This window comes from Cephus cinctus, unplaced genomic scaffold, assembly GCF_000341935.2.
Source record: "Cephus cinctus unplaced genomic scaffold, Ccin1 Ccin1_scaffold0123, whole genome shotgun sequence".
Lineage (NCBI taxonomy): Eukaryota > Metazoa > Arthropoda > Insecta > Hymenoptera > Cephidae > Cephus > Cephus cinctus.
Window position 1 is genome coordinate 1,266,828 of NW_014332857.1, and position 27,561 is coordinate 1,294,388.

Genomic DNA, 27,561 nt, shown 5'->3' on the forward strand with positions numbered 1-27,561 from the left:
ATTACATTTGTTGTTTGATGATTTATAATAAGAGTACCTAGTAATTACATAATTTAATTTAATCCTCATTTGCATTATTATTCTTCTGTTCACTTGTAGATTATTATAGGATCATTATAGGATTTGTTTACGTATTTGTTATTATTTCTGTTTACTATATATTCTCATCCGCATTCTTCTTATTTTATATATATATGTACACATATATGTGTATCAATATTCAATAGCTATTAGGGATTTCCTTCTGAATTAACAATATCGACTATGAACCTTGAACGTGAACAGTAGCTCAATCTGGTTCAAGGAACGTGTCCCTTTCTCCATATGGAAATATATATACATTATATGTATATCTCATAACAGAAATATTATACGACTAAGAAGTCCCGATATTTGATTCACAAAGTGATGTTTTGCTAAAGTTACAAATACGGATATAAAGGAAAACGATGATAAATTTATTGAATTCTATTTTCCTTGATACTTGTTGTTGAGAAAGCTTTGACTTAAGTGTTTATCTGCAGTTTCCTGACATTTATCCTAAGTCCTGAAAAAGAATTAGGAAATAAAAATAGGATATTGTGCCTCGGATTCTGTTTTCAGAATAACATTTTCGCGAATATTTCTACGCATTTCTTTTACTTGTATTTCGCCTTTCGAAAGTGGAGAAAGCGATACGTAGATCGGAATCTTTGTTTTTATCAGACAATCGAAAAATCTAATCTCGTTCTTAATTCACTGCTAAAAAATCGGCATAAGGTAATCAGTAGTAACAGAGTTTAACGATTGCAATCAATAAAATCGTATTATATCAGAAAGAAATAATTAGCAGTAACATATATATTATGTGTGAATAAATCCTTTAAATATTTAAAAAGAGAACGAAATTTTAAACAGATAAAAACAAAAATTTATTATAATTTGCCAAGATGAAGTTTTACTTTTTCACATTAATTTATTGTATCCAACGTCTTACCAATGGTGATTAGAGTAGTTAGTCATTAAGATGCGGATGTTCAAAAGGTAACCATGACACAGTTATAGAATAATATTCTTAAAAATGACTTTCAAGGTTTTGTTATAAATCTGAAAGAATGTCCGTTTGAAATTAATTAATCATTCAATAGCTAGTTACGTTTTCTCAAGAATCATTCTGTAAGTCAATGGTACATTGTTCTACTATAATATTGAAATAAAATAATAATTAGTTCAAGCAATAATAATTATCAGGATATCATCTTCTGTCCAAAAAATATACTGAAATTATGTTATTTTTATTAGAGATAAGAATCTCACAAAATATTTACCAAAGAGATTTTTGCCACATTTTTTAATTTTACTTATATTCGATACAGAGCAACTGTCATACATTCTTGCGCAGTCAAATTGTTCCTATTTGCACGAATAGGTTTCTTGCCCGCTACCTGGTTACCTAGATAAAAATCAAATAGTTATTAATAAGTCTGATTCTACAAAAATTTCATATCCAAACCTTAAAAATTTGTATTCGAACTAACGCCACAAATTGCGCATGCTTTCAAGCTTAACACGTGCGTGATTGCGCAACGTAATATCAAAAAATTGTATCACGGGTTGCATAGCAACAGGCGTAACAAAACCATTGCACAATAGTCACGCGCACAAAACTACGTTATTCAAACAATATTAATGAGAGATCGTATGAAATTATGTTAAATTAATGTACATTGAATTTTATAGAGCAACAGTTCTTACATATTTACTACATAACTTACGCATGCTCCATAGCATTATATTAACTATAATCTCATTTATTGTGCAGCATTGAATGAATTTTATACAACACCTCCATATATATGTGTTATACTAAGAGTGCACAACCAAATATACAGAGCGATTCGACATTTTATCTCGTGGTAGTACGAAGGGTTCCCCATTGTTAGACGTTTAGATTTTCTTTCAACTACTAATGAACATTGCTTTTACTGCTCAACTCGGGATATAGCTAGTCCGTGACGTAACGCTTCGGAAGGCATATAGTCTTCATTCGAGGACGAACTATATAAGTGATATCTGTATCGTATTGCCGTGTTTCCCGAGCGACTTGCTGGCTTCCCGTAAGGTGACGAGATAAATATAGACATCGAGCGGAGGCATCTGTCGGTGTTCTCGAGTACGCTTCAAGTCACTTACTGTCAGCGGAATGCCGTTTTCTTCTCAGTATATCGCGTTTCTCCATACTGGCCCTTACTGCACTTCTCGTTCTACGATTAATTCATTATTATCTCTGTTATTCATTTGTTGTATTCACGAATTGTTGTGAGAGTGAATAGATTCTTGAGCGTCATAACGAACGACTGATGTACCGGTAAGTTTCACGGGCAGTTTCGTGTGTATTTTAGTTCGTTTGCTTCCGACGGTTATTCATCCCGTCATTTATATATATTAAGTTATTTTTTCAAAGGTATCAATGCCAACAAACTGTAGTTCTCTTTCGTTTTACGGTATCTGCTGGGGGTGGGGGGCATGTAAAATAACTCTGTTGCTGACGGCGGAGACGGACGCAGTTGAACAATTGAAATTTGTACACGTGAACAAGGAAGGACGAGTAAATTTTTGATTTTTACGGATTCTATTCTCTCTATATGTACTTTTGTGAAATTTAAGTTTTTTGTGGTTGTATTTGAAACGAAGAAGTGTTATGTTTCTTTTTATTCTTGTAATGCTGCTGTTATCGGGTTTAATTCGTCGACTCATTCTAAGCAAGAATTTATGTATTTTTTTCATACAGTTTGTCGTAAAGATGTGTATTAAATCGATGGCAATTGATTCTTGATGAATTTTTATTTTTGATTGGTATATTTTTGCTCAATTTTATTAAGTAATGCTCTATTGTTGTATGCTTGAACTTCCCGCGCTCTGCTGGACAGAAATATAACGTTGCTCCTAAAACGTGACGTCACTAAAGTAAATCAAGTGTTCCAGAATTGTCAGTTGAGTCATTAATAATAAGATCGAGGTTATCGAAGACCTCGGTAAAAGAGTACGTGCAGGATCGTGTTCTTTTTAGTGCCTTTTATATTCTGAGAATGTTAGTGATACATATGTTGTATGCCACTTGTGTATAGTTTTTATGGAAATATATATACTTTAAAGTATGTGGTATTTATACGTGCTCGCGGTAATGATTGTAATTGAGAGGACAGGGATTGTATGCTCTTGATTTTCACTTTTTCACGTATGTACTTAAGTGCGTACATACGGATTTTAGCCAGCAAATATTTGAAGACTGAATAGACAATCATTGAACATATATTGTTGCAGATATATTTTTAAGGTACTATTAATGTACGGTTCACGCTATATACATATATATTTTTGGCTTTTAGCAAATGAATTCAGAACTTATTTTGGAAACATCATATACTTGCAATTGAGTATTTAATACACTGTTACAGACTACTTGCAAAACAAATAGTCTCATGTATAGATTTATATCGAACGATATACAGAGTTTTTATATAAATTAGAACGTTTACTAGGTCAAAAGATTTATAGATCCACTGTCATCTAAGTGGAACAGTGTCATTGTAGCGATAGTGATGTATTAGGATGATACGATTAAAAATATTTATATTATTACTTTACAAGAAGAAATTTGTAATATATTCATAACATTATTATGATTTTAACTAATTATCACATTGGTGTTAATTTAATATTAGAAATTAATTACCAAGAATATTTACTATGCCTCATCGTATTTGATTTTGTTTTGGATAAATCACATTTAACGTGTTACAGATTTATTAACTGGCAAGAGGAAAGAAGTATTATTTCCAATGGAGAAGTGGCGAAGCAAAGGAAAAAGCAACGTAACGACAGATAGTCTTTTACCACCAACACGTCGTTTTCCAAATACAAGTGCAATACAACCAGATAAGAAAAAAGAGAGGAAATGGTCCATCGGTGGTTTTCTTAAGAGAATATCAGCGACTAGAGACAGTGATAGTACATCAAGTGGAGACAATACTGGACATCCTGAGAAGCATACAACTTCAAGACACTCTCGAACAGCTTCTAAAGCAAAGGTTAAAAATGCTCCTAATGCTAAACTTGCATATGCTACCGATAAACATTCACCATCACCTGGAAATAAGAAAAGTGATAATCTTGATAAAAAAGAACCAGTGGTTATAATTGAAGGAAACAATGATATGGAGTCACAGGTCACACGTTCCCAGGATTCTATTCATGCATGTCGAGATTCCATGCATTCACGTAGTAGTGATGGATCGTTAGACTGTGTAAGTAAAAAATTACGTAAAGAGAAAATAAAAGCGCGCGTAGAAGCGCGAAGGGATCAACTATGCGGCGATAGCAGCTCAGATGAAGGTTTATCTAAATCAAATAATTCGCTAGAAACTTTTCGTAGCGACGAGAGTATTACGAACGTACATAGAAATGATTCATGTAACCGGAAGTCACGTGCTTCGAGAACTGAACGTTACATAAAGCGTTTATCAAGGGAGGATTGTAGTAACGGAAATAACAGTAATTGCGTAAAATCACTTGCAACGGAACTTGCACTGCCGCACGAGGATGCAACTGTTTATCATGCAGCTAATGAAAAATGTCGACCACCAATGCATCCACGTGTTACAAGTGTTCAAACAAAGAGTCAAGCTGTCACTACTTTTCCAAGAAGAAGCACTGCCAGTGTCGATCCGTTTGACAGCACAACAGCGTCCAATTATCATCCACGTTCTTTTTGCAGTGAAACTTGTTTAACGGGCCAATCACAATCAAGTTATGATCCATTCGCTAAAAGAACATTGGAATTCTGCACGGATTTCAATCAGAACAATAATTACGCCAAAGAGAAGAAGCCATCGAAGATGTTTCGCGACGAGCATAGACGTCAAACTGATTTAGGTGGCGTTGTTCCTGCTGTAAAAAATTACGCTTCAATTCAACCGGTCGGTTGTTGGCAATCGTCACGACGTCAATTATCAACTCCACCAGAGCCTCCACCACGAGATCCACAGCGTCGCGTATTTTCATTTGGTTCATCAGACGTTTCCGCCAGACCATCATCCAGTTCATTCGACAATAACAACAGATCGGAAGGTCTTGGTAAAATCGGTAATGAAAGCTTATCCATTAATAATAAAAAATTGTCTCGAAATGATACAAAGAATTCTCATCAATATAATTCTAACGATGAAGTTACTTGGGTAGAAACGAATATTTCTGTGAGACCTAGACCATCATCGGTAAACTCAACGTTCATCACTACGCCACCCTGGAAGTGCAATAAAGCTGGTTATCCAATAAATCGGTATCATTGTAGCGACGAGGAAAATTCTCTAAATTCATCGTGTAATTCCAAAAGTAGAAAACAAAAGGTTGAAAATTGTAGTGAATCAGAAACATCCAGTGTGAGTCGAGGTTTGATAATACCAAATTCATCGCCTGGTCAAATACAACCAATAGATCCCAACATGGATCGGCTTACTTTACAGAAGGATGTCTCTCCAATTATGGATAAAAATGTTAAAAACACTGCTGGCGATTTCGGGAAATCTTCATTAGACGTTACTGGAGAATTATCTCAGCAATATGCCAATCGAAAGTCACAGTCGCCACCGAATCCACCGATACGTCGATCTTCATACGTGGGCTCACTAAACACTACGAACGTGACTAACACCGCTGACACTGAAATGGCCGATCGAAAGAGGAATTCGAGAAACCTTGAGGAAGCCTTGTCGGAGCTAGAGGCGATTTACAATAGCTTGCGTTTAGGAGATGAAGATCTGCTTGAACGAGCTGAGCGACGTAGCATGGAAGAATTTGCACGTAAGGATCCTAAACTTGGGGAATCTTTGACAAATTCGTCAAGTGGTGCATCTGATAAATCGTCACTGGATGGAAAATCAACTGAAGATCATTCGTCGAAACCGGAAGTACCAGACAGATTAAAGGATGACATGGCTTACAGGAGGATGAATCCAAAGGAACGTCCAGCATCATTAGACAGTCAAACATCTTTATCAAAAATCAGTTATTTATTTGTGTCGCCAGTTCTATCGCGCAAGGAACTCGATTACAACGTGGATGCCCGCAAGATTCAAAGAGAGGAACCAGATATAACGCGAGATGATGTTGTATTCCGGAGCATAAATCATGCCAACAACATGTTAAGAATTGTTGAGCCTCAACCACCTTTTGGAATACCATTAGGCCCAGTCACCTCAGCTACTGACAGTGATTATTTACACAGTATACCAATCAAACCCGAGCAACCTCGATCATCGTACATACCAAAAGTGGAGCCTGATATTGTTACTGATGATTTGGCTTTTCGAAATCTTCGTAAGGATTCCCACAAGGATGCAACCACCTTTCATGACATTGGCGAGAAGAATGATCGTGAGCTAATAAATAAAGGCAGTCGAATTGGTACAAATTCAGCGTTTGGAATGAAGAAAAATCGTGCCGTCCGATCCTTGTCTGCTAATCTTTATGGTTTAATCAATAAGCAAGTTAATTCCTATAATGTTTATGATCAAACACGTATACCAACGAATTTTCAAGATGCCCTGAACAAGGGTAATACCAGTTTTAGGGGCAAATACGATTTCGCGTATGACAGTGATGCTTCACGTGGTCAGAACGTGAGGCACGTTATGAGTGATACCGAATCATCGGAGATTGGCTCACGTTGGTTCAGATCAATTGATAGTGACGTTGACGTTAATGGAAATCGATCCAAAGGCATTTTTAGACGTAAACTTCAAGTGCACGTTCCTCCGCCTAAGGATACCAATTCGTACGATCAAGATTCTGCGAATAAATTGCCTGATTCTTCATATGGAGCACGAACAGCATCCCCTACATTCTTTTCATCCAGTGACAAATTGTTTATTGGTAAGACTAGTAGTTTGCCAGCGAGCTCTGTTGTTTCTCCAATCCGTGCAAAGCAGGTTGAGCCATTTACTGAATTGGAGATAGCGAAATATAAGAAGCTGTGTGAAGATTTAGAGAATTTAGTGCATCTGGCTAAAGGGGGAAATGCGGTTTTAAATACCACCGAAAATTTTTCGAATAATTTTATTACCAAAGATGATAAATTGAATGATAGCAGGGCGAATGATAGGATGATGAGTAACGAGGCTAAAGAGATATCAGAAAATTTGTCGAATCTAGTCGATTTGGCGAATAATGAATTACTAACGGAGAATGAAAAAAAAGAAAAATCTAATAAATTTGTACAAGCATGCAAGTCAACAATGGATGCAGTTTCGGATATATCTAGTGTACAAAAAGTTCGAGAAAACAACAAAGATTCTTCAACGTTAGATACTTCCGTGCCAGAAAACGATAATGTAATAAATGGCAACAAAAATACTGCCAATAATGTATGTATTGAAACAAAAACCGGTGATACTTGTGATAAAAAAATGAATCAAAGTGAAGAGAGCGAATCGTCGGCAGCGAGAAAAGATGAGTTTATTGATAAAATAAAAGTGGAAAACAATAACGAAAGTAAATCACCGAGAACTGCTTTCGATGATGAAAAAGAAGTTAAAATATCTCAATCAACTTCTGATTCTCAAGGATTAGCCAACGATAAAGAGACTGTCGTAGATTCTTCTGTGTTAATTGTTCCTGATAATGAAGAGCCTGTCAATATTGTCACTGACAGTGAAGAGTGTGATTTCTCAAGTGAAGAACATCTCCTGTTCAATTTTGAAAAGCTAAGCTACAGTTCAAATCGAGATGGAACCTCGACGTCCACTTCACTAGAAATTGTTAATCCTGATGATGACATTGAGAATGTTGATGATGAAGACGATGATGACGATGACAATCAATATGATGATGGCAGCCATAACAATGACAGCAATTTCAAGTATCACCATGAGAAAGAGATGCGAAGTGATTCAACTCTTGACTCACAGGGTGGCTGCGAAGGTGAGAATACAGAATGTGATTGCGATTGCAAAATTTCTAAAATTTGCCTTCAAAAAATTGCTAGTGAAAATGTTCGTCTCATTACTAACTATATACTGGCCGATCCTGTTGCCTTGCTTGCTCTATTCCTTGCACTATTCATTGTGGCAGTTACGGTTGTGCTATGAGAGCCTTTTTTATCTTTGAGCAATACGAATGCACGTTTTACTTTAAGAGTTGAATCTCGCAGTGATGATTTCGAAAAGGCGAAAAATTATTATAATCGTTTGGATAAGAATTTGGCGAATTATGTAGGTACGACATATTATGAAGCTGTTATCAATTTCATTTAATAGCCCTAATAAGATAATCCATCGATTCTATACATTCACTTCTACGTTGTCAGAGTTTGTACGTTTAAAAATTTGTAGCTTTTGATGTTTAAAGTTTTACATTTATATTGGTGTTATGAAATGATCTGTTATTTTGAATATTTATTTATTTTCATTACATAACTTATTCAACCTAGTGTTAGTATCTATTAGTCTTAATTAGGTTGTCATCTTGAACACTGCTTCTAAAAATGTATATGAAAATATTGGCACAGACTGTGGAACATTGTCATTAGAGTTGTTCAAGACGTGATTGAAACTTATATTTTTTTTTAATACACATACCCATAATTCTATACAACGATGTAAAAATAGAAGGTTCATGGTTTTTATGGTACTACTTTTTATATTATGTGGTAACAATTTTTCTATAAATTTGGAATCATTTTTAACAAGGAAGCCTAAATATAATAAGCACAATAGACTTACAGTCATTAACAATTGTCTGTTATTTTATTAAAACTTTTTTAATTATAATAATTTTTTTTTGATAGTGTTAGGATCATTGTGAAATTTATACGAAATCAAATTGTGCACTCTTCACAAACACGTGCTAATCAACCACCAAACTTGGATATGTTTTTCGTCCAATAAAAATCACAGACGCGTTTGATAAGGTGCCAATATTTTTTATAACGGATACATTGTATGTTATTATTATTATTATGGCATTAAAACTTTATACAATTTTGCGGTAGGTTCACTATTTTAGTACTTACTACGAGAATATTTATTATACGTTGAAAATTATATTAATCAATGTAATATTTACATATACGGAATATATATTTTTGTATTAACGTAGTAAGTATCATCACTTTAAACTAATAGTCGGTTATGTTACATTAAATTATTTGTATAATCCGTTGTATATTTTCTAGAGTGACACGTGTATATAAATTTGCGTACTACAACCAAAGGTCAGGAATATTATTTATTTGTTAAATTATTTATGACTGTATGGCACTGCGTTTATAATAACTAAATGTCTATTTCGGAAATGAATAATACATTTCCACAATTGAAAAATCAAAAGTGAATATAAGATTGGGTGTAAAGGTGGTTGGTCAATTTTATAGACATTCATTAAAACAAACAGTGAACAGTTAACTAAAAATCGCCAATCATTATCTATTAGTTCTCATAATCATGCTTGCTTCTGTAATCTCTTTTCTCTTTTGCATTTCATATAATCGATAAGCAAATAAATATAATTATACCGTTCAGAAATATGGAACGTAAGTATTTTCTTAAAATCAAAAAATTATTTTCTTTATCTATACTACCTGTCGTACCTTCAATAAAAAAATATCAAATGGTCTGCGAAAAACAAAAACATTTTTACTGAAACGTCATTCGTATAATCATATAGAATTGAATACTACTGCTCTTCGTTGCTCTTGTAACACACGACGCATTGTCACTAAAGGCTTTATAAAAATTGTATTCTATAATAGTATTGTTCTTTATATCTCCACTTTGTTGCTACAAAGAGAGTGTTTCTTGTTTGAAAAAGAAAACGATGCAAAAAGTAAAATAAATGTGTTGACAGGATATATTAATTATATTTCAAATAATGAAATAAAAATGTTCTAGTCCGGGTGAAATAAAGTCAACGTTGGAATACTTTGATTGCAAACGTCGCTCGCGGGACGTTTAAAGTTCGGATTAGCTTTAGAGTTTCTTGAGACAGTGTAAATGTGAACATTGTATTTTTTCACAGCGAACAATGAATCCAGTCTCGAATGGGCGTCATCGTCTCGAGTTGTGAATTCCTGAAGCAAATAATTGAAGCCGCAAGTACAACGATCGATCCTCCCTGTCGCATCGTACAGAAGGAATAACAAGGAACAAGAACTTCGAAAATGATTCTATTTATTTATTTAATCGATTTATCTATCCTTTTTACAATCAATTAGAAACGCTCTCATTGATTTACTGTCAAATTATGCAAAGTGTTTGTGCATTCTACAGCAACATACGCTATACTTATCTTTGCTATACGCTTTTGTCTTCGAGTAGATGTATTTTATTGTTGTTCAGTTTACGCTTCTTTACAATGACTTTTTGTCAAAACTATATCTAAATATCAACGTTATATTGTAACTGTTTTTTCGATTCACTTTACCAGTTGCCATCTTATTGATGTGTCGTATACAACTCTACAACTCATACAGAAGCGTGAACAACGAACGAAAGAAAGTATTTATTTTATCCTTATATGGTTGAGAAGTGATTGTTGTAAATATCCTATTTTATTATGCCTGTTAATTGTGGGCAGCTATGATCTATAATTAAATAAACAGAATATATTTATGGAATTGTACCGTAGATGTTCTTTAAATATACAACGTTGTGCAATGCAAGCGCTATTTTCAAATCATTTTTTTCTTTAATTAATTATATACCGGGATAAGATGCTTTTAAATTTTCACTTATATTTGATTGAAGGTATAGCACAAATTGTAATCATAGTCGGCAATTGTCTAAAGAGTGAACAATAATTGATTGTTGATAAGTAATCATCACACTGAAACAATTTATGAGGTATTTAAAATATGAAACATTAATTTGATTATCCACCTATATAATTTAATCGTAATAATGTTTTATGTCACAGTGAACTTACCCAAGGATGTATTTGAACTAATTGCAAGAATTGTGCTTGTTTTGTGCTTAAACTATTTATTGAGTTAAGTAGACAATATACTTTTGTGGTTGAATTTGTATCTGTAATTAAAATATTGAGTAGTTTCGACATTGAAGTGTTTGTGTTCTGCTGAACTATAGTAAATACTTAACAGAAAATAAAATTACTGTTTAATTTGAAGGGGGTAGTATTTCCGAAGCAGCAAAGCTGTTCTATGTATTTATGTTTTTGTTTTATATTACTCAAAAAAATCAGATAGCAGAGTGCAGGGTTGCGGCCGTTACTTATCTAATGCTTTTTACTGCCGGAAAAACAGACAGCATTGTGCTCCAAAAATTGTAGTAATTCCAAAGGATAATTAGATTGACGAGGACGAGTTAGTTATATGAAAGTAAATTATTCCTGTTGCTCACTGTAATATAAACTGTTAATGTTTGAATTGTATTGTGCAAAACGGTTCGAAAGTAGTAGAAAATAATAACTCTCCCCACCCTCGTAATTCTGAGCAACGCTAGTGGGGGTTAGTTCACTCGGCTCACAAGCCGACGTTTGTTGATGCTTAGGATGATTAGGACTAATACTTTTATAGGGTAAGTAGGATACTTATACAGTATGCTTAAAAATAATTTAAACGTCCTAAGAATCATGAGTGAAATAAACAATCATACATATACAGCATTGTAATCCGGTACCGTATAGAGGGTTATGTCTGACCACATGTTAAAAACGTAAAAAATCAATATAACATTATTTTTTTTAAATTGAACCTTCCATTTTTTCGCAACTTTTCGCAAAAACATTTAAGCAAGTGAAGAAATTACGTTCTTCAGTAACATGTGCGTCATGAAATTGTTTACCACATGCTAGAACAATAATTTGACATTTAGAAGCCATGAAATTATTCTGTTATGATAAACCATGGTTAACAACGTGTACAAAATTTCTGCCATCTATTGGTAACGCTTAGAAAAACACATTGCGAAAATTCTAATTACATTGAGATCGACTAATCTAATTAAAAATAAAATTGAATATCATGAAAATTATAGTCGTTTGATTGAATCATTAATTTTCTATATATTTGTTTAATTTTAGGCTTTTGTTATTTATAATATCTGGATTTTCCATCTCTAAGTGGCGCCATCTTCTCGCCAATTTGTTAACCAATGGGCACAAATTCGCACTAGTTGAAAATAGCAGCACGATAACGTGTGTTTCACGTGTTTCATGGATGACGTCTTCCGGAAACGGCAAAAAGTGGCAACTGACAAGTGTCAGAAGGGAAATTGTGATGAGACGGTGATAGCGTTCCTTTGGTTTCTCTTGAAACAGGATTCTGATAATTTGCTGAAAATCACAATTATCATAACGAATCCGAAATCGTTTATCGAAATACCTAATCGCGTTTATACTTTGGTGCTTTAAAGAGTATTAGTGTTTAATAATTATAGCTGTGATAACAACCCACTTATGATATGTAATATTATTTGCGTTCCTGGTTGATCAGTTTGTTGTCAGTGATTTGATACTATGATCGCAAGTTAAATATACGTTTCTTCGGTGAGTTCAAATTTTTAAATTTTCTCTTGCATTACTTTTTCTTATATTTTTATTTCACTCCGTGACGCATCTCATATCACACGAAATCTGCCTATCATATCTCATGTGTCGAAGATATGTACAAGAAATAATATTATTCAGGTATGGTAAAATATCGTTTCACCGACCTGCGGGATTTTATGTTCGTATTCTTTTTTTTATGGAACTTTAACTTTGTTATGGCTAAAATAGTAATATCTGAACTTTGAAATATATTGTGATTCCATTTATATATTTGGAACAGAGTATTATGGTCAGTGAAATATTTATGCAGTGACTCAGTGTCAGTATCTTCCATCTTACTTTATTCTTGAATAATTCAAATCTTATTTTATGGCTAAACATGTATAGGCCTTGAAAGTATTTTTAGAAATAGCTGGAAACGATTTTTTATATTGTAATTCAAATGTTTCTTTTTAATCTCTTATCTATTTAATTCCTTGCTTTCTAAACTTGATGTTACAATATTATAGGATGGATGACGGAAACATATGTTTTCAGGTTTTTACAATGGGCAAAAATGAAGTTATTTAAAGTTTTGAAAAGATATTTATGTCTTTTTTTTCAAGAATCTAATTCATTTTGTTAGAAGAAATAGGTGTACAAAAATATATCAGTTGTTATATTTGCTTTTAATTAATTTTATATAAATACAATGTCATCTATATTTCTTTCTAAATACAATTGATGGCTTTAACTGAAATTGGTATACCAAAAGTGCGTATGATCAATGTCTGATACAATTTTTGATTTATAATGAAAAATCTCTTAAATATGTTAAAGTACAATCATTGTATGTAAGTTGAATTAAAGATTTTTCATTAGTAGATTATATAATTTCTATATACCATATAGATCTGTGCTACACATATACATATAATGATAACAGTAGACTTTGTCCTAACGTATTTGACAATTATCTAAATGATGTTCATATGGGTTTGTCAGAGGCTTGAAATTATTTTTTTTATTGTATCATTATTTAAACTGCAACATCTTTTTTTAGAAAGCGTATCAACTGATAATTATTTTACAACTTTTCAATATGTTTAGTAATGGTAGCTGCTGGAGCAACATCGCTGATGGCAGCTAGAGAGGGGAACCCTACAAATGGAACTGAAAGTCGTTTGGTGCAACGTGAAAACCAAAGTACAGCATCTCGCTACCATGAGGCACAGAACTGCCAGCAGAATGCAGAATGTAACACTAAGAAGACTGCTGTTACCTCTTCATTGAATAGCAATGGTAAGAAGTTTTTAAAAGTCCCCACATACCGCATGTTCCAATAACAACATTTCATAATATTCTTATATGTTGTTCAAAGTTTTTAGTTATATCTCTCACTTAACAAGAAAAGCATATACCATTTTTGCTGCCAGGCTAATGTATAAGTTAGAAATTATTTTTTTTTTCAGAAAGTTTAATACAGAGTAGATATTTTTTCAAATTTACAGATACAAATATAAAATTGTTCATGATGTGAGTTATTTTAAGGTCCAGTCTGATACTCTGTAAACATTTAAACTATGTGGGATCAGTGTTTCATCTTGAATCTCTAGAGACCCAACCTAGTCTAAGGAAGGTGCATAAGCATGTTTCCTTATGGTCAGCGTGCATTAATCTACAGTTAGGTTCGTGTTGCACGCGTTCGAGTCATCGTAGAAGATGGGAAGACAGGAAGACAGGACAGTTGTGTTTGGCTGACAAGATAAATAGTACACTTATCCAATGTTTTGCGTTGCTCATTATTCTTTTGCGTAAAAGTTTAACAACCCGAAAAACACGTATTGTTGCGAAAAAGTCTTTAATATTCAAGACCTCTTTCTCTCTCTCAACATTTATAAAGTTCAATAGAAAATTAACTGCTGTATGTTGGAAGTTGTTGTGGTTAGTCACCACACAATCACATAACATTGGAATTGATATTGTTATTTTTTTACGATTACACAAAATATTCAGTAATATTGATTTGTATGTGATAAAAGTTTTGATTAAGTTTGTGGCATAGCATGTGATACACTCTCTTAAACGTTAAAACAATTTTTTAAGCGTGTTGAGCGTCGAGCAAACGTGTATCTTGGGTTATTTTGCGATTCGTAGCGCACGGCGTTTCACTTACTGCTGAAAATAGAACCAATGTGAGTAAATAGGAATGCGCGAAATCACTTTTTACAATACGTGAAATCTGGCTCATTGTCATAAAAGCATTGGTGGATTCATTGGCTGATTTTCGTTATATGAGATAACCATTTTCTTTGTTATATCTTTTCTTTTTTTTTGTATTTTCCCTTTTAGCGGTTACAAGAATTTATCACGTCTGAATTCCATAGTGAAGTGTACTTTGAAATTCGACAGTGGTAAATTTTCGTGTCCTCTTACAGAGAGTTGTTTTTAAAATATTAACTGAAATACGTCATTGTATTTGTCGACTAATTTTAATGGTAAAGACAATTGTAAACGGGTTATAATCTAGGGTGTGAACAATCAGGTATACTTTAGAATTACTAATAATCAACAATGCTGGTAGCAGTGATGGGCAATATACCGTTATTTTACTGTCAAAACAGAGCATAAGAACGGACCACCACAGTTAGAAAAGACCAATAATCGTCTTGCCTCAAGAATAGAAAGTAGAGAGGGCTCGAAAAGTCCATCATCCAGTAAAACAACAGCAATTCGCGAAACTAAAGCTTCGAGACTGCGTGCAGCCTCCATCGTATCGCCGAATGGTGAGTTTTTATTTAGCATTATGGTATAATCATCACAAAAGATTTATAATAACAGTAAGATTGGCTCACATGGTTAGCGTTGATTAAATATATTTAACCATATTTTCTAAATTTGTTAATAAATTATTTATTGTTAATAATTTTTTAATGAATAATTAAACGGTAGTGCCTGTATCATTGCATGTCAGAATGAACGTGATATGTTGCCTACTATAATTGTGGGGGGGGGGGATTGTGTAGAAAGCATAAAAGTAGATAACAATATGTTGATTTCACTTTTTGCACACAATGAACAAAGCCGATAAAGAGCGTAAGGGTTATCATTATTTTCTAAAAGACTGTAAAATACCATAAAGTACGCTTCGTATTAGTTAAATTCAAGTTAGTGAAAAGAAAAGTAACAAATTTGACAATACGCGTTAACAATACATGTTTAATACTATTTGCAGGTAGCAGCGGAGCAACCTCAATATCCAGACGATCTGGAGTCACAGAATCGTCGTCACCTTGGCGACTTCAGTCAAACATTACTCTACGTTCGAAACAAGTAAGGATAGAAAGTTATTTTTAATTCCTTCATCAGAAACCCTATTTTTATTAATTGTATGCGATCTATTTTATACGTCTTGTTACTTAAGCGTCTTGTATTTTTTAATTACAGAAAAGTCCAATGTCATCGGACAGTAGCAGTACCCCAAATACAATTAGAGAACGTGACAAAAGCTACAAACGAAAATCTTTTTTGAATCGATCATTAAACGCCGAGGAAGTGCTGCCGGATCGTTCTATCAATCAATGTAAGTTGGAAGAGTGTAATTTAAAAAAAATAAGACCCAGTTATTCAACAAATTTGTGGTTTCCTATCTAATTAAGGATATTCGAATTTATACGAATATTGCCTCTCTCGAAGATTCATTCAATTATATCGAATCTATTGAGAAGTTGGTTGAAATTGAAGAAAAACATATTTGTTTTTGCAGATGACACCTCTGGCAGAAGAGGACGCAGAATGACTACCAGCAAAAGAAATCAAAATACCGACACATTGTCGTCTTCGGATTCTACAACTTCTCGTCAGAGTCCGTCGAATCCGGTGAAGAGATCAATGGAGTCGAAGGAGACGACGCCTCGTAGAACGACCAATCAACAAGACACGGGTCGTCCTAACGATGCAGGTCGTCCTAAGAATCACGCATCACCTTCTACTGCAGCTTCTATTGCTTCCTCTTCTTCTGGCATGAAATCCTCCAGCACGCAGCGCACTAGGTACAATATATTGATTCGATATCTTTCTATAGTCAATACTTACATTTTAGAGGTAGGACTGGCATACTTACAATTTTTAGCCGTATCAAACTAACCCAATTTAATCTCACCTTTTATAAATGAAAACTTTAAACTACTTCATCAAATATTGTTTGTCGATATTGCTCATTGAGTTCCTTAATACGAATTTTGTTTGTGTTTTGGATTGTTGTATGTGCATGTTTATATATAAGTCTACCTTCTGCACGTGCATGTTCAGTATTTTTTAAAAGGGCTATAATGTCTCGATACTTCCTGAATTATTGTGACGAATGGATTGAATGCAATTGGATGCAGGGTGCATGATTATTCCTCAACGAAGGAAGATCGCTTTGTGATGGAACATACAAAATGTATTATTTTATCTGTTAAAAAAATGTAATTGCAATAAGCAATATAAGCGAATGAATGCTTTATGGCGAGAGTGTAAATGGAAACGACTGTTCGATGTCAATTCGATTAAGAGAATCTTATCAAGTATTTTCGTTTAAACTTTTTTGGTTTCCTGGAGTTCGTCATTCAAGTGCATATATTTGTTAAAAGCGCATCATTAAGCACTCAATTCTAGCACGAGTAAATGGGTATTAATAGAATTCTATGTTAATAAAGACTTGAAACATTCTTGTGTAATCAGTCAGTACGTAAACGATGAATGTAATGTAGAAAATGTAATGTTTGTATATGAGTGGAAGAATTTTGCAATTTTATTACGGTTAATGGTTATCACATGTAAGATTATACACTATGGTAAAACTTTATAGCATGGTACAGAATGGCACGTTTGCGACGCGACAGAAGAGTTTGATGCGATTTTTATTATTTCAAAGTACAAGTTGACGTCAACGGTAACTGCAATACGTTCCTTATGTTTCCACGTTTGATACAAAAATTCTTTGATGCGCCGTTTGCATGAATAATCATAAGTATCTTTAAGTGTAATTTAAGAAGCATCACTCTATCAAATCGTGGAATGAGGTTCGATTGAAATTATTAGAAATCTAAGAGCAAGTTAAAACGGACAGTCAGCAATTTCACGGCTATTTTGACAATTGTAAGAAATAACTGATATCTACCTATACATTTCCTAGCATATATGAAACGGTATCGATGAAGAAGGTAGTACGTTTGAAAGTGATATTTGAATTTTTGTAGTGGTGGTGGGCATGATGTCTCGGAAGTTTCACGAAGGGTCGATGCATTGACAGCACTTACAAGAGCTACGATGGAGCGTGTCGAAAGGCTCACAGCAAACGCCAGTCCACCTGTTGTCAACGCAAGATCGCGAACTGTCTTGCCAGAGGCACATGCGACCTCTACGAGTAACGGAAGTCGTCACGCTTCATCATCGGATCCTGCGACTACTGCACTTCGTCCGTCATCCGGTTTGTCAACAAGGTCATGCAGATTGACACCGTGGAATGGAGAGGGTTCAGTGAATTCTGAAAAGGTGACGGGTGCTGCTGCAACATCAGCTTCAACAACAGAAACTGGCTCGACGTCCACCGAGATAACGACAAGAACGACGATGCCAGTGGGAACTACAGCAGCTGCTACGATGACAACGATGTTATTGGCCGGGTCGACGACAACTGTACCGACGTTGCGACATCAAGTTCCGGTTTCTATTCTCAAGCATAAAACGGCCGAGAGCGACGCTGGCCAATCCTCATCATGTTCCTCGCATGTTACCCTACCTGTTACTTTCTCACCATCCGTGGTGGAACCGTTGTCCAAAAGGCATGGGATTCTGAAGAAGCGCAGCAGTCTGGATGAGAACGAAATTCTCCGACGTCGCAGCTGTTCACCTGATGTATCCTTTGGTGATAGTGGTTTCCTTGAGTTTAGGCCGATTCTCAAGAACCAGAGAAGATCATCCTTGGATGAGATCATCAGGAGAGCACAGAGTCCAGATCCTCATCCAACGTCGATATTGAAACGTAAATCGTCGAGGGAAGATGACGGAGAGGATCGTCAGGTTGGTTCACCGGAACCCCAGGGTATTCTTAAACGGAAGTCTGTCTCAAGCGGAAACGGAATTGCAAATACGTCTCATCACGTGAGTATTACAGCAGCTGTTATAAAAGCTGCAGCCAGCGTAGCTGAATTCGCCGACGGTTCCGAGGTGCGTCCCATCCTGAAGAAAAAGCACAGTCGGGAAGAGTCTTCGTCGAGCGATCCATCCTCCTTGGAGCCACGGCCTATCCTGAAGAAGAAGTCGAGCACAGAGTCAGAAGAGCACGAGGATAAACCAAAGAAGACGATTTTGAAGTGTTCTCGAAAAAGCTCACAAGAAGATTCCCATGTAGAACCTGCGACGGCCTCGCCGAAGAAGCTCTCCGTACTTCGAAATCGCTTGCCCCAGTGCAGAACTGTGATGGGTATTCCTGACGGTGAAGTGGTTCGGCCCATATTGAAACAACAGTCGTTCTCAATACGCGACGGTGCGTCGCGCGCTCGATTAAATTTCTACGAGAACTCCGCGACCGTCGACGAAGAACGCGACGACGACGATGACTCCCACGTTCCTGCCTGGTTTCTTCGGAAGAGGGCGCAATCGGTTGGCCACGTTCAATCACCGGAGAATTTTGAAGAATTCTCAACGATCGTTCACAACCGGAAATCATTAGGATCGGCCTCTCTTGTTGACGTGCGTCAGGAGAGATCCTTTCTCTCAAGACTTGCGAGTCTGGCAAGTTCCTCGGCTGGAAATCGTAGTGCGATTATGCCCGGAACTTGTGATTCCGATACTTCCTTGGCCTCATCTACGATCTCCATCGAGTTTCCCGACAGGTGAGTAATCGTTGTCGATACGAGAAACATCCACGGGACTGAAATTGTTCCTCGTGCCTTGACGAAGCATGGATCGTTCAGGCGCGTCTTTAATCAGAAAATTCTTTAAGTTGCGCGAACCAGAGGAACTGCTAGGCGATCTCAAAGAGTGACTGGTAGCTTGAGTAATTAATTGTTCAATTTTAAAACCATCCGGCTGGTGATTTTGTAATTTTTTTTCTTCATCAGTTGTAGAAAAATTAGCTTTCTTCTAATTGAGATAGGAATTTAAAGAAAGTTCTCATAGACTGTGTAAATGTTTTCTTTTTGGCTCTTGTGGTTTGTGTGTTATGTTCTTATGTCTTCAATGATAATTATGCATCTCGTACTTGCGGTTTTCATGAAACCGAGATTAGCATAATACACTTCATTAAATATTTAATACTTTTCCACTCTATTTCACGCTGACTTTTTTTTTTAATAGTAGGCATTCTCGATTCTCACAACTTGCTAACTGATGTATAAGAAGTGTCCAGGGCTTTCTATTTTCAATGAGTTGTAAGATGCGTGTCTGATCATTTCATTCGTTTAAAGTATTTCTAAGCCAATATTTTTTTTCATACAATATTTCAGGTACGCCGGTGCGCACTCATGTTGACGTTGTATGGTTGATCATCGCTTTCTCTCCAACACTTAGGTCGCTTAGCATTAATCATGTACACGTACACATTCCCTTAACATAGATTTATTATCGTCAGAGACTTTTAATTCCTGAAATATTTAAAAGCTGTATTAATTTTGAAACGCATTGCACGTTTGTGTAATTTCTCCAGTTCCGAAGTAATTTTCAAAATATTTGTGCATCCTTTGACTCTTTACAAATTCAATTGCACAGTGTACATAGCATCCTGTAAATGTAGCCGTATGTCTTTTTTAATCTTTGAACGAAAATATTTCAATTGACTTGTAAAATAATTTTTGGACATATCACAAATGTCAGGATACGTCAGCAACAAGTGGTTGCTTGCGAGAAAAAGAAAGCGTTTCTGTCTTCTTAGCAGCTGCGTACTAATTCCGTCATGATCTTTAGAGTTTTCTTGAAAATTCGCGTTAGCCTTCCCGGTTCGACGTGCAGATTTGTTTATGTCTCTGGCTGTGGTGGTAATCCGTAAGTTTGGTGAGGACTTGATTCTCTGCCAAGTTTAATTATAGATCACCTAGTAATCCTCACAGCAACGGAGAATCGGAGATAGTTGCATGCATTTAACAACCTTGCTTGCTTCCTACTTGCTGTACAAATTTACTGAAGGTTGTTGTGGTGTTTGAAAAATCCCCGTGGTGATTCGATTGAAAACCTAGCTGAACATTTAACTACAACAGGACTGATAATGTATATTTGTTAAAACGCGTTGTTCTTATCTAGAAGTTTAAACTCCGTAAAGTCTCTGCGTTGAAACAACGTCAGTGTCCTGAGAGCCCTGGAACGGTATCTGTCAGTTTTAATGTTATCGCAACAAATACTTTACTTCTTTCATTCAGAGGCCATTATCAGATTTGCAATATTAAGGAAATCAAGTCCCAGTTGAAATTGAAAAAGAATCTATAGAAGAATTTAAAAATAATAAATATCACCTGTTATTGAAACGATAGAATGAAAGAATAATGAATGATATTTATAAGCATATTATCTATACTTTAAAATGAATATTGAATAATACAATTAAAATCTTTATCTTGTTCACAGCACTGGAACAAAAGTCACGTTGAACAACGAGTCAAGTGCCAGAGTTAAAACGACAAGATCAAGAATTGAGCAGCCATCGCAGAAGCACTTGGCAAAGGATATTGATATGTCTGAAAGAAGTGATTCAACGCCAGAGCCAGAAGATGTACTGGAACAAGACAGTGAGGAGGAAAGAAACAAAACCACAACATGTAAATCTGTTGATTCGAACAATGAACAATCAAAGGGGAATAACGATGGGACAGTTATCGAATCTCCAAGTGCTCAGGGAAAGGACGACGATGTGGATGCTTCGAACGCGTTTGATGCTCAAGAAAGAAATATAGTACAACGTAGTAATAGCGTCTCGAAAATGGCTTCGCATTTCAAAGCCCTGGAGGAGCAGGTCAAAGCTGACGCTGAGAAAAGTGTGAAACGACGCGCAGTGCAAAAGGGTTCACGTGGTATTCAACGTTACAGAGAACGAAAGCAACAAGGTATCGACAGGTTCAATACGCAACCGATAACTTATCAGGAGGTGCAAGAAGCAGTATTACAGAACCAGCGGAACACTGCCACGAACAATTCCACTAGTGAGACTCCTGGTCGCTCGGAGAAGGAGAACGACGCCGCGACGACCACAGACGATGAATTCGATCCATCTAAATTGAGTCTTGCCGATCGTGTACGACTGTTCAATCAAAAAATAGCGACGGAAAGTGTTCCGCTTGCGGGTGGACTCATGCCACGCGAAACATCTCAGAAAAGAAGACCGGCGAATAGATACAAAACACAGCCGATCACTTCTGAAGAAGTGGAGGTGGCTTGTCGCATATCTCCTTTAAACGTGAATTACTTTCATGAATCACCACTTGATGCATTTGGTATGTATAACGCTGTTTGAATTTCTGTACTATTTATGCGCTAGAATTTTTTTTTGTTCTAATTGAACTGGAGTAAAAGGCCAGAGGATAACGTTAAGTATCAGTGGTGCATTTATCTGCGTGTATCTATTATATGCAAGTATGGTAATAAAGTGCAAGTATTATTAGATAATACCGTGCAGCTAGGTAAGATATGAGGGTACATGGTGTGGTGTACGCACGGCCATGTACGTATTAGATGAACGTATTATCTTATCTGCTTGTAGCTAAGATAATGAGATACTTATAGCTCTGCCTTTGACAGATGGGAAATTGCTCATCGCCTAACCTAGTTTGTCCTCGACATTCTACAGGCACGCATCACAGCTCTACGCGATCGGCTGGCTCGCAGGGACTTTCGAAGTCTTCCATGTCGCTGCATCCTGAATTGCCAAAGAGCATCCTTAAATCATCAGGTCTACAGACGTCGGAAGTGTCACGACCTAGAACACCGGAGCTCGAGGGATTTAGTCTACTGAAATCTGTACTTAAAAAGGAATCCGAGGAGCAGCATCAGACTGTCGAGAATTCGGATCTTCATCCAAGCTCGATATTGAAGAGTGATTCTCTGTCAAAATGCGATGAATGCTCTTCAGCGAGGGCTGGAAATGTCAGTGTTGCTGATAAAATTTCATTGAAGAGTAATGCGACTTCTAATTCAGAACTTTTCAAGGCTCCGTCTGGTGCAGAGCCTTTTTTAAATGTAAATCTTCAAGAAAAAGATTTACTACTGTCGGACGATACTGAATCCGAGGACGTGCAATATGCTGGCACAGAAAAGAGTAGCAGTTTGTCCGGTTTTAAGAATCCAGTCATTCAGAGACAGTTGCATGCGCTTGGGGCAACAGGCGAACACGTTGCGGACGTTACTGATCTGAATCTGTGCAAAAACTTAAGGTCTACATCCAAAAGTGCCAAGCATTTACAATCGTCAACGGAAACTTTACATACTTCTGACGATGAGACTTCTTCTTCCGGTGGACGTGAAATACGCAGTATTATACAAAACGAACTCGACTATTGGAGACATCAGGACGCTGTAGCTGGACAAACAAAGTAAGTAAACAGAATAACGTGAACCAACCTAAGTATACATGACATGTACGATTTAAGTTGTTTAACAGATTGTACTTTTGTTAGAGTATTTTTGTTCATTCAACTGACGTGTACAGTTCTCTTGATTCTTATCTTTGTACTACAAGGACTGGTTGTAGTATAGTTGTTGTGCAACGTAGAAAGGGGGCTCATGTTAATGGATAGTATTTTCTGAGAACGTTAATCATTTGTAAGATAAATGCACGATAAATCGAATGACTCATTCGAACGCGAGTAACTTTCAGTGTCATTGGCTAAGTGTGCGGTCTTAACCAGGACCTTGTTTTCAAATTTCTTTTTTGATATGACGACTATTTTATTTTCATTATTTGAATTGAAAAGTTTGCTGGTGTTTAATTATTCATTGAAGTGCTCTTACCATGTTGTTGGAGTGAACGATTGGATATTGATTAGACTGGCATCGCGTGTGTCCAATACTATTATAGTGTTTATAGTGTAGCATAAGATGCTGTATAGGTGATAATAGTATTAGCACCGGCTAGTGAAATCAGTTAGACATTCACTACTCCATGGCAAGGACGATTTAAGAATTTATTTAAAAAAAATAGTTATTTTAGTTTTTAGAATTTTTTCTTTAAAAGAATATTACAAATTTTGTGCAACGTACATTTGATTTGTCAACTGAACTTTTTATTGTTAAATTTTAATTATGATTTACTGTTTATTTCAGGACGAGCCCAGTGTCAGCATTATCGAAAAGTGCTAGCCATCATATGCTCAGCCGTGAAGTAACAAGAAATACAAAGTTGATGGACACGGCAACTATGACAACAACAACAACAACAACAGAAAAGCGTTTGGGTATTCCACTTCCTGGACTGTGTCGCAGTGCTACGCAACCGATGCCAGTGTCGGAATCTAACAACGTTCCAGGCACGAGTATCGCCGAACGGTTGGCGGCACTTCAACGAAGTGGAACAACGAATTGGAAGAAGCGTGTACCATGCGAACCTGATCCACTTCTTGTTTCAAAATTATGCGATAACGTACGTATACAATATTATATAAAAATAATATATACAGCATATGTCACGCTAATTACAATTAGTTAAATGAATTACACTGGTGGCGAAATGAATAACTATTTTTAACGTGGTTAGGATTCCGTAACTGATGGTGCTTCAAGCAAGGACGATTCGGTTATTAGACAAGGCGTGCTTGCCGATCGACTTGGAAAATTGGAATCTGCCGCGGAAGGATGGCGGAAGAGAGTGGCGATGCCGGATGCCGTGAAATTTTCAGTTGCTGGTAAAATGAAAGTCGAACAATTTGAAGGTTCGAATTCGGAGTTGTTATCGCCACTCGTTGAAACTACCAGAAATGGTTGTAACAGGAAGAAGGTACCACGGCCTGAAAGATTTCGAAGTCGAAAAGGTATGAGATTAGTTAAAATATTTGTTTAATTATGGAAATACAATTATTAGTTGTGTTACAAATTTTTTATTATACAATCTTTTTTACAGGAAATGTTAAGGATGCTTCGTCTACGCCTAGCAGTCCGAGTAAGGAAGCAACAATTACGTTCCAACGTAGTTTTTCGGAACCTGTAACGGACGATAGTGGTGAGTTTGTTAATTTAATAAATAATGATATTACTTTTAATATTTTTGATTGATAATTTATCATTTTAAATCACCTCTGCTTATTCTTCTTATAGGAGAAGACAGTGCATCATCAAATAAGGTTGCTCCAACAGTTTCAATTCCGCGAGCGGATGACGAGACGTTTACTGCATTTTTCAAGGGCGTTTCATCGGAAAAATGTGAATCGGAAACTCTTGAGCTAAACTCTAGCGATTTTGATCTCGTGACGTCCTACTCGGAGTTGTGAGTTTTCAAAATGAATTATACTTATTCGAGTATCTACTGTACGAAGAACAAAAATCGAAAAAAAAAACAGACACCTAATTTTCTTTTTTTACTAAAAGTCAAATAATTTTACGCTAATGTTATAGGCTTGTTCAGAAACGTATTGTTCGAACGCAACGACGCCGATTGGCTTCGAAAAATCCTCTGCGCGCTTTGGCAGCCCGTACAGATCTCAAGACTGAATACACAGAAATCAAAACGGGAGTGGCAGAGAAAGTTATGCGGAGTCTGAATATAGAAAAACGTGAGTAAAGAATGAAAATATTTTTTGAATATATTTGTTTACTATATGGATCCGGACAGTTCATTATATATTCATTTCGTACGAAGTGATAACACGTTACACGATGAAGCAATGATGGTTAACGTTATTTTATCATACCGCTAGATTTGACAATGTCACTTTGGTCTTTGACGTTGGTTTCGTAGTCGAATTGAAACTACACTAGTACACTATTTTATCTCAATAGAAGTAATAATTTCAACGGTTCTGTGGAAAATATAATTTGTATCAGTATCAAGCTTGAAGTGAGTTGTTCTTCTTTTTCTTGTATTTATCAGAAGGCATGTAACGATAGAGTTGATAGGTGTTGCACTAAAAAGACTTAGATTTTACACAGTAAGGTGACAATGATATATTTTTTGTTCTTGTACAGTGGCGAAAAGTTCATCATTTGCTGTTGAAGCTTTGGCAGGTTTGGCGTCCACCGAAAATTTCAGTGCTGTAACATTGAAAACTCTCAGCGGAGACGCAATTGGACATGCGAATAAATTGTGTGCATACAAAGATTTGATGTTAATTTTAGTAAAGGGTCGTCGACATGTTCAAGTTCGTTTAGTGGAACCCATCGCTGCCAGTGTTAATAGTGGTGACAATTATATTCTTGTGACAAAAACAGAAGTAAGATGTAGCAATGCTATATATTTTCATAATAATAATGTAAATTGTAATATTGCAAAGTCCTTCAGTTGTTTAATTAATATTACAGATTTACAATTATGTAGGGAAGTACAGTAATGTTATAGAGAGAGCTCGTGCTGTGGAAATTGCACAGCGAATTCAACAGACCAAGGATTTAGGCTCGCAGGCTTCAGAAATTATAACAATTAGCGAAGACAAACCAACTTGCAGTAGAAGTCATGTCTTGAACTTTTGGAATCATCTTGGTGTTCAGGATAATGACGTAGAAGGTGAGACATACTTTAATATTTTTGTTAGAATTATGCTTATCTAAATATTTGTCTTTTCTGTAGCCATAGAAGCTGGTCATCCGGATGAGGATGAATTGTATGAATCTGCAGTGATTGACACAAACATGGTATATGAAATTACTGGTGAGGAACTTGTGCCGTTTGAAAAATATTGGGGTTCGATACCAAAGATAGAGATGCTTGATCCAAGCAAGGTAACAATGTGGTTAATTATCATAGCGTAATTTGTAAAAATATTAACTGCTTTTGTTTCATATTCTTATTTATTTAATCCGACAGATTCTGGTCTTTGATTTTGGAAGTGAGATGTACATATGGAACGGTAAAACAGCTTCAATGGATAAAAGAAAAGTGGCAACACGTTTAACTAAAGAGTTGTGGGAGGAAGGTTACGATTATGAAGAGTGTGCAATCTGTCCAATCAATGCCGCATTGACAATCGGTAGACGTGCCAAAATTGAGACTCTTGATAAAAAGGGTTCGGAGAGACCATCCTGGTGCTTATTTGGGAAATTAACCCAGCATATGGAGACAATACTGTTTCGTGAAAAGTTCCTCGATTGGCCAGACTTTTCTCGCGTGATACGAACGAAGGATAACAACGTCAAGGAGCAAGTAGATGGAAGTATTGTTGTTGAACCTTCGAACATCGATACGATGATCCAGCCTAATACAACTTTAGTAGATTTTGTACTTGAGGGAACTCACTTAGGTAGAGGAACTGGATGGTACGATGAGGAGGTAACCCATTTTACAAAAGCTTATATTTTTCAAAGTAAAGTGAATCCGAAACAATTATTCTAACTGGTTTTATTAACTTTTAGTTGATGAGACATCACGAAATCTCTACGACCAATGTCACTGTTTGGCACGTCGATGAATTCTCATATACACTTTTAAGTGATAGTTCAGTTGGCCAATTTTTTTCCAGTGACAGCTACATCGTTCGTTGGATGTTCACCATAACTATTACTGGTTAGTATACTGATGTTTAACCAATTCTAATATTATAGAAAAGGCTGACTCGCTTGCATCAACTTTTGTATATATATATTTTATAGTTACTTCTTTAAATATTCGTATATTGTATATACAGTATGTAACAGGTTAATTATATTGTATATTATTCAGGCAGAGAACTCAGTGGACAACCATCGAAGCATTCTGTAATTGGTAGAGATCGATGTGTATATTTTATTTGGCAAGGTAAAAATGCATCTTTGAACGAACAAGGGACCGCTGCTTTATTGACTGTTGAATTAGACCGTGAAGAAGGACGACAGGTATGATCGAATCAGAAAAAATAGGTTGAGATATTAGATATACACATATTTTGA

General features: G+C 35.8%; 1 protein-coding gene and 1 long non-coding RNA gene across 6 annotated transcripts in view; one reads left to right on the forward strand and one right to left on the reverse strand.

Moving 5' to 3' along the window:
- Window positions 1-936: 936 nt before the first annotated feature.
- Window positions 937-1,990, reverse strand: LOC107274963. 2 transcript variants are annotated; one of them, XR_001539580.2, is made up of 3 exons: window positions 1,755-1,990; window positions 1,308-1,432; window positions 937-1,086 (listed from the first exon to the last, which is right to left on the reverse strand). It is a non-coding gene; the product is annotated as an uncharacterized LOC107274963 (long non-coding RNA). The 2 variants fall into 2 exon arrangements; XR_001539579.2 differs by lacking the exon at window positions 937-1,086 and having other exon boundaries at window positions 1,254-1,432.
- Window positions 1,991-2,133: 143 nt separating this feature from the next.
- The window catches only part of LOC107274958 (serine-rich adhesin for platelets), a 28,325-nt gene continuing 2,897 nt past the window's right edge, over window positions 2,134-27,561 (forward strand). The window contains exons 1-21 of one of the 4 annotated variants that reach the window (XM_015754597.2): window positions 2,134-2,347; window positions 3,784-7,959; window positions 13,633-13,824; window positions 15,147-15,308; window positions 15,758-15,855; window positions 15,970-16,105; window positions 16,289-16,574; window positions 17,766-19,403; window positions 21,127-21,989; window positions 22,343-23,084; window positions 23,815-24,130; window positions 24,245-24,518; window positions 24,608-24,706; window positions 24,802-24,970; window positions 25,099-25,256; window positions 25,669-25,913; window positions 26,002-26,203; window positions 26,267-26,418; window positions 26,504-26,965; window positions 27,049-27,199; window positions 27,356-27,507. In XM_015754597.2, coding sequence (XP_015610083.1) covers window positions 3,822-7,959; window positions 13,633-13,824; window positions 15,147-15,308; window positions 15,758-15,855; window positions 15,970-16,105; window positions 16,289-16,574; window positions 17,766-19,403; window positions 21,127-21,989; window positions 22,343-23,084; window positions 23,815-24,130; window positions 24,245-24,518; window positions 24,608-24,706; window positions 24,802-24,970; window positions 25,099-25,256; window positions 25,669-25,913; window positions 26,002-26,203; window positions 26,267-26,418; window positions 26,504-26,965; window positions 27,049-27,199; window positions 27,356-27,507 — 10,635 coding nt within the window. In that variant the 5' untranslated portion in view covers window positions 2,134-2,347; window positions 3,784-3,821. Of the gene's footprint in view, window positions 2,348-2,971; window positions 3,317-3,783; window positions 7,960-13,632; window positions 13,825-15,146; window positions 15,309-15,757; window positions 15,856-15,969; window positions 16,106-16,288; window positions 16,575-17,765; window positions 19,404-21,126; window positions 21,990-22,342; window positions 23,085-23,814; window positions 24,131-24,244; window positions 24,519-24,607; window positions 24,707-24,801; window positions 24,971-25,098; window positions 25,257-25,668; window positions 25,914-26,001; window positions 26,204-26,266; window positions 26,419-26,503; window positions 26,966-27,048; window positions 27,200-27,355; window positions 27,508-27,561 lie in introns of those variants that run through there. The other 3 variants (XM_015754596.2, XM_025080001.1, XM_015754599.2) reach the window with 3 other exon arrangements.